General features: G+C 35.7%; 2 protein-coding genes across 5 annotated transcripts in view; one reads left to right on the plus strand and one right to left on the minus strand.

The window, feature by feature from the left end:
• Nucleotides 1-12,134, plus strand: part of LOC125830424 (cytochrome c1-2, heme protein, mitochondrial-like) — a 133,101-nt gene that overhangs the window by 114,900 nt on the left and 6,067 nt on the right. For 2 of the 3 annotated variants that reach the window (XM_049509619.1, XM_049509620.1), the window contains exons 2-3: nt 11,321-11,353; nt 11,470-11,567. In XM_049509619.1, the coding sequence (XP_049365576.1) occupies nt 11,321-11,353; nt 11,470-11,567 (131 nt within the window). Of the gene's footprint in view, nt 1-11,103; nt 11,193-11,320; nt 11,354-11,469; nt 11,568-12,134 lie in introns of those variants that run through there. The other variant, XM_049509618.1, reaches the window with a different exon arrangement.
• Nucleotides 451-6,356, minus strand: LOC125830405 ((6-4)DNA photolyase). Of its 2 annotated transcripts, XM_049509597.1 has the most exons (14): nt 5,881-6,356; nt 4,589-4,660; nt 4,333-4,413; nt 3,984-4,163; nt 3,846-3,917; nt 3,624-3,710; nt 3,443-3,541; nt 3,283-3,366; nt 2,457-2,543; nt 2,269-2,340; nt 2,072-2,185; nt 1,742-1,829; nt 1,564-1,659; nt 451-1,063 (listed from the first exon to the last, which is right to left on the minus strand). In XM_049509597.1, exons 1-14 carry the CDS (start codon nt 6,181-6,183, stop codon nt 879-881), a joined length of 1,620 nt encoding a protein of 539 aa, XP_049365554.1. In that variant the 5' UTR covers nt 6,184-6,356; the 3' UTR covers nt 451-878. The 2 variants fall into 2 exon arrangements, with proteins under 2 accessions (XP_049365554.1, XP_049365555.1); XM_049509598.1 differs by lacking the exon at nt 4,589-4,660 and having other exon boundaries at nt 598-1,063; nt 5,881-6,351.

Here is a 12,134-nt window from a genome sequence, read left to right on the forward strand (position 1 = left end):
TAAAATATTACAAAATAAATAAAAAATTTACGATGAATTGATTTGTTTGAATCTCGAAATTCAAAAGTTATCATGTAAATTAGGATGGAGGAAGTATACAATATTACTTGAGCTCTATACTTCGAGGTCCATTGGGCAATAGCCCTCTCAAAGAAAATTTAGATTGAGTAATTCAGAAAGTGAAAGCTCGGGGACGAACATCCACCTCCAGCTTGCAAATATAAAGATCAAAATTCAAAAGTTCAATTATAAATCTATCTTTGCAACATCATTAATTTCATCGACATCAATCTTCATACGCAGAAAACATCTATTCTTTTCGAATATGAATTACTTATGATGTTTGTTACTGTATAGGATCGTCCAAAATTCATGAGTATAAATCACAATTTCTTCCAAAAAATAAGGAAGACGATAAAAAGGACTCATTTCCTAAAAACAATCAAAAACATAATTAAGGGAAGAAGAGATCTAAAATGTATCATGTATTGTGAGTAGGACATCGTCAAAGAACAACAGGGACACATCACATTCTTCTTTTCAGGTTGTCACTATTAAAGAAGACTAGAATATCTCAATGATCTCATTCACTTAAATATCAAAACACACCAGATGTGTGCTTCTCTATTTTGTCACACACAAACACTCATTTTCCTTCTCTCAGTATGTCAACCTAATCTCCTGAATCCTGGCACACACATGATACTAGGATAGGATTCCTACATTTTAACACTATTGAGTTAAGGTACCTAAGGCATCACCAGTGGCATCATTTTAAAGGAGATGTCGTTGGAGGAGAATGTTCTTTCGTAGCTCCTATAAATACTGGTTGCCTTGCTGTCGATCTTGTAGACACCTACGGTTTCAACGGCGTAGTCTTAGTCAATTAACTTTTGTTTTTTCTTCCTGGAAACAGAATCCAGAGTTGTAGATTCATTGTCTGTTTTTCTTCTTAACTCGTTCAAGTCTTCGTCACTGACCAATCCATTCAGCTTTTTGTTCAATGCATATGCTTCACCAAGTCTCATCTTACATTCTTTGCTTGCAGAATCATGGGAAACAACTGGTAAAAAGAAACACTGAATCAATATATGCACATTTACAGATGTTACCATTCGTTCATACAGAGAGAACAAAGCTATAGATCCATCTATTAGGAAATGTAAATATAGCTTGAGAATATCACATGGCATGGCGGCAGGAACCAAAGATAAGTAACAGATTGAGCAAAATCTATCACACGAACTAGCTGGATTAAACTTTATTCAAGATCTCGACACCAATAGTTTCCAGCGTATCAACTAATAATGAATCAATTACTACAATGTGGAACTTTAGGACTATACTATTGTTTTAGGCATTTTTGAATTACCAAAATGAAAGAGAAAAGAGTCCAATCTATGTTGTTGAATTAAAATGCATGTTTCTGAAGAAACAAAAATTGTGTACCATATGAAAGAGCATATGCATGCATATAATATATACAAATATTAAAAGGCATAGAACATAACAAGTGTGAGTGTCAGATAGAGAACCTTACAGCAAGAAACAGAAACAACTGACCTGGTTTGGGATAATCTACGCCGATGATGCATTTTGCTTTACGTTGGACACTTATGGGAGCAGTCCAAGGCTCATATATGTACTCCTTAGGCATATCTGTCATTGAATTTCGATTCGATCATAAAAGAGAACAAAGGAAAACCATTGCATCTATTAGAGAATTAGTTCATCAGCATACCTTTTAAAACAGGAAGAAAATGCCTGATATAGTTCCCGGCAGGATCATACTTTTTTCCAAATGAGGTTGGTGAATAAATCCGATTATACTGTAAATGGAGAACCCCAATAATCAGAATTTTGGAGGTGATCCAGGACAACTGATTGAGACATGGAAAAATGTAAACTAAGAGCACTTCTAGGGAGAAGCATTTAGTATCACCTAATTATTTTTGAAGTTTTATATCGGAGCAAATAAAAGAGCAATGTTTCATTCAACAGCTTCATTTCATACAATGTGATCTTTGGAATAAAGCTCCTCTTAAACAACATAATTACGATTAACTTTTACCTGGTAAAAAAATGAAGAGCATGATAGCCACAACCAGTTTCCATTGTTGATTGCCCAATCAGAGTCAATAAGCAGTCTTTCAAAAACATGACGTCCTCTCTCCCAATGCACAAACTATCCGCACACCAATAACCATTACAAAAATGAGAAATTATTCAAAAATAAAATAAAATTATCCAAGTCTTGAAGTGACTAACCAGATCCCCACGAGTTAAAAAGCATGCAACACTGTGTCGAGCAAGATGGTGGATCCAACCCCACTTTCGAAGCTGAAACATCGAGAAAAGAAATCAGACACACTAACGAATCTCAAATCAGACAAAAAAAAAACACCAACAAGTATCTCTTAAGTATACACATTGATGGTAAGGTCCATCAATCTAACCTGGACCATTATGGCGTCAATCCAAGGAAACCCTGTCCTGGAATCTCTCCAAGCAGCTAGCAATTCATCATCATTCTTCCAAGGTATCTGTTGGAAGGAAGACAGATAATAAATGAACAAGGAAAAACTCAGGTCCGAATGAGATAAGTCATATATAGTAAAATGTCAGTTGTTACAACATGAGAAGTTGTTTAATAAATATAGACAATAACTAAAAGATTAGGCAAACAGAAAAATATGTATACTTATATATAAGAAAAATTATAAGACTTTCATCAATAGAATCATCTAGCTTCCACTTTCCATAAAAGAGGTAAAACATGTGCTATCGAGGACAATAAGCGCAGTCATCGAGTAGTTTCCAAAGCACAATATGACATTATGTAAAATGCTGTCTTAATGATAGTTTACCCTTAATAATTTTTTTGGAGAGGGAGAATCAAGGACATCAAAGGAACCAAACTAAGAGCAGAAGGAAAAATTGGAGAAGGCAACATCCTACAGATAGTTCTGAGAAGTTGTGAGTTGTGACTCAGTTCACTCATAATTTTCAGATAAACTAAATCATCAAATCAGATAAACAAGACCATAGAGGTTCCTATCAAGTCCTCTGTATGATCTTGAGTTATTGATAAATTCAGAAGTTCTACTCTACCACCATTTGTGCAAGTGTTATGACACTTCATACAAGAGATGATACCCAACAAGAACTCATAAAGACAATGATAAGAAGGAACCTAGCATTATATAGAGGAAAAAGCAAAAGCACAAAGAAATGGAACTGAGGAACATGATCCAAATCAATGAAGAAGATTGCTCTCATCACCTGTTTGCATATTCTGTTACCCTTCATCTGATCAAAGTTAGGAGTCCCGAAGGCAGCTGTGTAGAAAAAGTCGCGCCATAACAACTGCAGTAGTTGAAATTGCAAGTCACTTGGGTGTTGACTGTTGAGCTCTGAACATTAAAACAAGAAGTAAACTGACCTGTCCAAGAAGAGAAACAGGTGGAGAAGTATGCTTTCTAGAGCATTTCAGAATGTCCTGAATGCACTGGTAGAAGTACCTGGAAGAGAGACATCCAAACTTCCAAAAGAATTGGAGGGGCAAGAGATCAGAATATTTCAGAACAATAACTACTAATTCATCCGGCCTATACACCGCTCACCTTTAAGTAGGGTGATAAAACAGTTGTTGCTGGTTTTAGAAATGCAGATGGATCACCCTTGGGTTTCTCAAAATTTGCAACCCATTCCTGTAAGAAAACGAGCAGTTCATTTTATTAGAAAATTGGTAAAAAAAGCCAAAGACAATGTACCAGAAAAAAGAAAATATTAATGTTATTCTATAAGATGGGGCTAAAGCTTGTACGCCAAACATTAAAAGACACCTTGTTAGCAATTGATTCTCTCAATCTCTTCAGTGCTTCTGATTCTCCACCTTTAAAAGGAGTCCTTTCGTCCTGCATCCGAAATTTCTTGTAAGACGTCACCTGAAGGACTTCATTGGAAATCTAGTAATATCATACCTCTGCTAAATCTTCATAACCAAGTTCTCTGACAGTTGGAACTTCTGAGACTGCAAAACTTCCAGTATTTCCAATAGGAGGAAGTGAAGATATGGTTGTTAAAAGAGGAGTTGTTGCCCAAGATGGTTGCCCAGCCAGTTTGAGGAAAGACTGATAACTCAGAGGTGGGGATCCACCATTCTTTGCAGACATTCAAATACAAATTATTCAATATAGAATATTTCTTAACAAAAAAAACAGAAGACTACCCTATTATCCTTAAACATTTTTTTTTCTCATTGGAGAAGAAACAAACTGATCCTCTGAGATTTTCGAACCTAGTTTTCAACTCACATGATAATGAACTTACCTTACGTATTATATCGGCAGGATTGTAGAGGGTATGGCTCACAGGAGAGAAAATCTCTACACCAGTTCCAGAAACATAGCCCTGTGGAGCAAATATAATTGTTCTTTAGACAAGCACTGAATCATTCAGAATGTGAAAAAAAAAAAGACTTCTTAGTATAGAACTTATCTAACCAACCAAGAAACACCATCCAGGATCTGCCTTAAGCTCCCATTAAGTACTCAAATCTTTTCCTCAGATGGAAATGAAATTTTACCTTGACTTTCTCATCTAAAGCTTGATAGTAGGGATCTGTGTCGTACTCAAAGCAGAGTTTCCCTATGCTCCACTGAAAGTTGTGCCAAGGGTTACGCAAATCAATGGCTAATAAATGAATTGGTCCTCGAAATAAGAAAATATTGTTTGTACAAAGTTACATTGGTAAAATGCAACTTGAAAGAGGAAAAGAAAACCGTAAAAGGAACCATCGTCTTTCACAGCATGTAAGTGCAGATCAATCAATAGCTTGGCTCTAGTTTCAAAGTCTCATGGTTTTCCAAGACATCAAAGCATATGCATGACCGAACTTTCTTAAGTAATATCGTTTAATTGTATAACTAAACAACGGGATTCAAGTAGATCTATTAGCTCAGCCATTGCCCAAGATAAGGACCAGAGTGCTTAAAGGGCCAACTGCACTAAAAACTTAACAAATTATAACATGATCTAAACTGTCATACCCAACATAATATGTAAAATTCAATTGACAAACATATTCAAATTTGAACCTTAAACGATTGCTCCAATATTAGCAAACAGCATGGAAACCACATACAACACTTTCAGCAAGCAAAATCAATCATAAACCCTGAATCACATGGCAATAACACATTTTGATAGCTCATATACTCGAGAAATCATTTTTCTTGTACTTAAGTTAATCAACTTATATTCCATTTGTTGATAACTAAATTGAACTGTAACTGTCACAGAGGTGCTTCATCTGCACAATCATGTCCATATGACCATATCCAACACCGAAAACAACTTGCTGGACACTAAGCTACACTAATTATTTCATGATAGGTTCCTTAGTAAGTGTGGACCCATGTTTCATTGTGAAGTACTTTTTGTTTTCAAAGTGAAAAATGATATTTGCAAATCCGTCATGAATACGAACTGGAGTTGTTTTAGACTTTATGTGAGTAATTTGGAGTGAAAACACCTTTTTATTGTTTTTCAAATTCTGAAATTCAACTTCAAGTTGAATTCCAAGTTCTTATGGCCAAACATGTAGTTCAATTCCGGAAAAAAGTGAATCTTTTTATGGACAAAAGCGTTTAATGTCCGATACTCGAGTTCACTTTTTTCATGGACAAACCCGATACTCAACTATATACATTTATCTAAAACACAAAAGATAATACTACATGCATTTTAAATACTGAATCCAACTCTACACTCCAACTCTTCTAAGTTATTACTTGAATACTACAATATACAATTTTCACATAACAGAGTTAAACAAAGTTAAATACCGGTAGAATTCAAAGTAATAACAATTACTACCTCCTTCAAGCAGCGAATCAAAACCTCACCAGGGTCACCCTTGAGCACCAACAAACGTGAACCAACCTTCTTAAGACTCAAATCGAGATCAACAAGGCTTTCAAGCAAAAATTGTATCCGGTTCAACCCGGCTTTTGAGGAACCCAGAGAAAACGCAGTCGGATCAGGCTCCATATAGTGTGGATCAATCACGAAAACCGGGTACAGAAACTTCGACCCTTTAGCTGCATACTCTAAAGCTGGATTATCATGGAGTCTCAAACCCTTCCTGAACCACATCAAAGAGTTCGCCCCAGAAGCCATGGATGATTTTACAGAGAAATGACAAAAATGAAGACAAAGAGATTTTATTTAAACGGTTATGGGGTTTCCCGCCATAAATGGGTTATAACTTCTGGTACTTGTATAATGAGGTGCGTTCACTAACGTGAGCCGGGTGATTAGCATTAGCGAAAGGGAGAGCAGTTTGTTCATTTTTCATGAGGAAGTTACGGGCAGAACGCAGCAAGCGTAAGTTAACGTAGAGCAGGAAAGGATTGGTTGTGAAGACACCACGTAGTTCTGTGGGTAGTTCAAACATTTGAGGCTTTTTGATGAGGTGGATTAATTTGGATCCACAATTATATTTTAGGATGTATAAATTTAATAAGAATAATATAAATTATTAAAAATTATTAATATTTTTTCAACTCTTATACGAGTTTACCATATGAGTAATTATGATTCATAAAAAAAATATTGGAATTTCTAGGGTATCCTATTAATAAGACGTAGATCTTCATTTTCGTTATATAAATAAAAGTTTGTAATTTCATATTATTACAAATACACATAAATTTATAACGATCCACTAGTCAAGTAGTCAACAATAGTCTTTAACTAGTTATTCATTAATATAATTCTTCAATATAATACAGACGATCTCTTCACGACCGGCATGAGTATTTTCAAGATAGAAAATGATGTCTTTTTATAATTTAAAAAAATGAAATCACAATTTGAAAATTGAAATTCTACTTTTTGGAGAATTTGTGATTTGAAATTAAAATTTTGTGCAGATTTCTTAAATAAACACTAATTTAAAATGGGAAATCTTAGTAGTTGATTGGTTACATGAACTTTCACTTTATTGGTGAGGGTTCATAAAGAGCCAGTATATTTTGGGAGTAGTATTGAGCACCGATATGGGGGAGAGTTCAGAAAACTCACAGCTCCCATAAATCATGTAGCCATCATGGGTAGAAAAGGGTCATACTTTTTAGATGAATCTTTTTCGCATAGACTAGTGGATCCACTTAGTAGTTCAGGTCATATACCATGGCAAGGTATAGGATGGCTCGGGCAGCGTGAGGCTAATAACGTTGTATCATCACTATAGTTCTTAAGTGATGGTTGTCGGTTAGAGAAAATCCCACAACAGTAATTACATGATTCCTCAAGGGGTTCTGCTTAGTATGGATGGGGGGTATGAGACTTCATTCATGCATTGCACAAGTAGACTTTGAGAGCGAACATGGTATGCCTTTTATGAATTTATGATTATGAGTTGACATCATGTTTTAAACAGTTTTCCTTTTCTTTATATTGCACTTGTTTTAAACTGATTTATAATGAAATGAGTTCAGTTAAGTATTCATGAGTTGAGTATCCAGAGTTGAGTATTTCAAGTCGAGTATCTAATCTTTTAGTTGAGTATCTTATTCTTGGGTTGAGTGAGTTGAGAAAAGGTAAGTATGTTCTTTTTTTTTTATCAAGATTCAAGCTTATGTTTATGTTTTAGAATTCTCCTTGCATGCTCGTACATTCCACGTACTGAGCCATTTGGCCTGCATCTTCTCATGATGCAGACACATGTATTCAGGATCATCAACAGGAGATTCGTTGATACATCCAGGAGTTCGAGTTAGCTATGGCAAGCCTCCTTTTTTCTGGAGGATTTCATTTACTTTTCAGTTTAGTTAGGATGTCGTGAGTCTTGTCCCGACTTTCATCTTTATCAGTTAGAGGCGTCATATATAGATAATCAGTATAGTTGAGAAGTCTGTATTATTCATTTATTTTATTAAATGTTTTAAAGACTTAAGTTGCCTATTTTATGGCGAGTTGAATATATTATTTTATTGAGAGTTTTTCATTTGAGTTAAAGCTTTGTATTTCAGTTTCATGAAGTTTATTCAGTTTTTTAGCTTTGTATGCTTGAGTTAGTCTTCCGCTTGTAGTCAGCCAGGATGAGGGTTCGTTGGAGCAATGGTTCTTGAGTGCCACCCACGTCCAGAGTGTAGACTCGGGTCGTGACACATTTAGTGCTTTATTTTAATAGATTTAATGTCTTCAAATGCATATTTTGTATCAATAACTGATGTAAATCCTTGATTTTCAGGTATTTGGAATGAGGGACAAATGATGGACACTAATGAGCAAAAAAGAACAAGGCAGCTGAAAGAACGAAGAAAATAAGGCATGAGGATCGCCTAAACCATTGGGCGAGTCGCCGAATGGCCATGGTCTCGCCTAATGTTCTAGTGTGCCAAGTCTTGAAGGAGAAAATCAAGTCGGCGATAGAAAGGAGTTGCCGGCGAGTCGCCGAACGGTTCCACGATGCAGTGTCATATCTCCCAAAGTTACAGAGCTTGAAGTTGCTGAAGGCCAAAGTAAAAAGGCGATGAAATTGACCAAAGGGCGGATCGCCGAGTGGATCGGCGATCCTAACTTATTGCGCCGAATGGTCCTTCACAACACATTTTTTGCAACTATAAATACACTATTGGATATTTAGTTTAGCATTATCATCATTTTTATCTATCAATCTTGTTTCTATCTTTTATTTTTATGAGAGTAATTTTGAGTTAGAACTTTGAGTTGGGGGACAATATTTTCCTTAGCTTTGAAGATTTCCATTTCTGAGAAATTGGAAGTGGGTATTGAAGATTCTTCATCTTAGACCTTTGTAAAGACGAAATTAACCCTATCCAGTTGATGGAAACACAATTTGGTAATGATTTCTATCTTGTTATGATGTATAGCTAAAACCCCAATTATTGGGGTGTGATTATGTGATTATGGATTGATTTAGTTGTTGGGTATTGTTATTTGATAGTGTAAATGTTGTTTAAAAGTGATTTCATTCAGTAATTGTGGCTTAATCTGAAGGGTTGTAGTTGCAAATGCAACTCTACCTTCGTGTTTTTGGCTTACTCGAGAGAGAGGTTTTAAAACCAAGATTACTGATTTGATGGTATGTGGGTATTGAGTTGTCATAGGTTCAACTTGAGAGAGTGAACCCTAAACCCTTTTCCACACATTCAGCTCGAGAGAGTGAATGGACTAAAGCGAAGGTTGTGCTTAATTGCTGCTTATTGGTGTTCGAGAGAAACCAATTTGATTCGGGGTAAATTGTTCGAGAGAAAATTTATCCCCACTAAAGTCTAACTTAGTCACTGATTTACAGCTATTTACTATCAATTGCAATTACCCAATAATTTGATCACATCTCAAGAACCCATCTCTTTACTTGTTATTTTTGTGTTATTTGTTGTTGCAGTTGATAATTACAATCAACCCCCCCACCCCCCCGTTATTTGACACTTGTGTCACCCTAAATTTGAAATATGCTTTTATTCGTAAATGTTTTTACCTATGATTGACTTGAACATATTTGTGCTTGACTCTTGATTCTCAAACCACTCCCTGTGGGAACGATCCCAACCCAATTAGTTGGGTTATATACTCCCTGGATTAAGTTTCTTTGATAGCGTTATTCTATCAGCCACCTACTTCATTATGTGCTAGGAGATATGATTGTTTGAAGTAGATCTAAGTAGAATCTTATGTCAAAACTTAATCGGTAATAAAACTTTCAACTCAACTTTGTGTTAGAGGGTTCTTGTGACCTTAAGTCATATCCAAATCCATTCGAACTCTAATGAATTGAACTTTACACATATGAGAGATTTAAGAATCACAAGATACGATTTTACATGCAATTAAAGAATGGTTCGGGCTTTAGCTTAGAAATTTTTGGGATGTTACACAAACTATCTCAATTTCAATTTCCTCATTTTGTCCACCATGGAGGTCACTCCTACCTTGTCTCGAATATCTTCATTCCTAATCTTATTTCTCATAGTATGCCCACATATTACCTCAACATCCTCATAACCATGACTTTCATCTTCTGAACATGAGAGTTCTTGAATGGTCAATGTTATGCCCCATATAACATAGTTAGTCTAGTCACCATTATATAGAACTTACCTTTTAATTTATTACAGTACCTTTCTATCACATAAGAATTCAGAGTTTATCTATAATCATTGTGAAAAGAAATGGAGTATGAGTCGATTCATGGTGCATCCCCATCATGACTAGAAGTGCTTTGAGTCTCTTTCCATTGTTCCCATCACTAGTTTTGACTTAATCATATATGTCATAGCCTATCCACGTGTAAGTCATATCTATACCTCTAGCCTCCTAGCATCTTCATAGAATCTTTCTCTGAACTTTATTGTAAGCCTTCTCTAAGGTTAATGAATACCATATGCAAATCTCTCTTTCTCTCCTTATATTGCTCTACGAGTCACCGCGCAAAGTGGATGGCTTCTAACGTTGTAGATCGACCTCGATAAGAATCCAAACTGATTCTCAAGAATTAACACACCTATCCTTACCCTCATCTCCCCCACTCCCACCCCACACTTTCATAGTATAACTTAGCATTTTTATTTCCCTACAGTTGTTGCAATTTTGAATATCATCATTGTTCTTGTACAACAAAATCATCCTACTCTACCTTTGTTCTTCACACATCTTCGTTATCTTAAAGATGACATTAAAACGATAAGTTAGCCACTCCAAATCTGCCTTGCGTATGCTTTTCTAAAACTCTACTAAAATCTTATCTAATGTTGTATGAAAAAATTACCTTTATAAATTACGTTAGATTCAAATCAAATATTTGCTCATTATATTTTTTAACCTTAGAGATAAAATATTAGTCTCTTGTCTTACATTATAATAACTTGCTCATAATCTAACATTTTCTAATAAAGTTTTGTAGATCATTATCTAAAAAATAAATTGGTGTCAAAAAGTATATCCAGCTAAAATTAGCAAACCCGAATTTGACTGGAGCTAGGCCACCCAGGACGATGACTGGACAAATTCCTGATTTTTTTATTCTCAAGATGATCTGAGCCACACGTGCTTCTCCCTCCCACACCACAATTTCTTCTCCTAAACACAGTGCAGCCATTGCAACGCTACACCATTTCCCTCTGCATAGTGTCCTCTCTCTCTGTCTCGTTAAATAATGAGTACGTCCTTTTTATCATATCTGGATTTGGATTTTATTCATAGAGATCTCAACTAGTTTGGTATTAAATTTTTGTTGATTGATTGATTGAGTAGAAAATGAGCTAAATCTTATGATTTTTTTAAACAGGTTTCGGAAAGAAGATCAGGATAGGGCTCGATGGTATAAACTCATCACTATTCATGGATTTCCTTACATTTTATTAGTTTCGTCAAATTTTGCTCATCATTTACCCCTGAAACTGTAAAGTTTGTTGCTTTATTTGTTTCTAAATTCAGGGTTTGGAAGAATTAATCGTTTCATCACGAGAGCAGCTCACAGAGACGAAAGCAAGCTTTCAAATGCCAGCAATGTGCTTAAGACTTCCACCTTTAAGGTATTTCTATATATGTCCCACAGTTGAATGCTAAAACTCAGTGGAAACAAAGGATCATTTAGGGGATTTGAATTAGGTGGGATTAAGATTTGTTGTTGTAGTACTTACATTAGAAATGTTTTATCCAAGTTGAGGGTTTATCAAGAACAACCTCTCTATTGGTATGAAGTAGTGTAAGGTCTCCATACACTCTATCCTCACCAGACCCCACTTGTGGGATTACACTAGTTATTTTTTGTTACAAGCTTGTATACTAGTACATGAATACAGGGGATATTTGGGGAATTTACCGTATACGTCAAGCCATTTGTTAATGTTGGGAATAGGGTGCAATGTATATAGAGGATTCATGTAGACAATCCAAGTAGTTTGTGATTGAGATGTAGTTGATTGATGAGTCTAGAGCCTAAAGGGCAAAATTTTTTGCCAAAAGGGCAAACAAATTGTGGAAGAAACCAAAGGGGCAAAGGCGCAGCCCCCCAGACCTTGGCTTTTGTCCCTTAACAGATGTGAAATAAACGTCAACAGGAAGGCGCATGGCCCCACACGCCTTATATGGCATTGGGG

Source organism: Solanum verrucosum, unplaced genomic scaffold, assembly GCF_900185275.1.
Source record: "Solanum verrucosum unplaced genomic scaffold, falcon-dt-bn FXZP01000228.1, whole genome shotgun sequence".
NCBI lineage: Eukaryota > Viridiplantae > Streptophyta > Magnoliopsida > Solanales > Solanaceae > Solanum > Solanum verrucosum.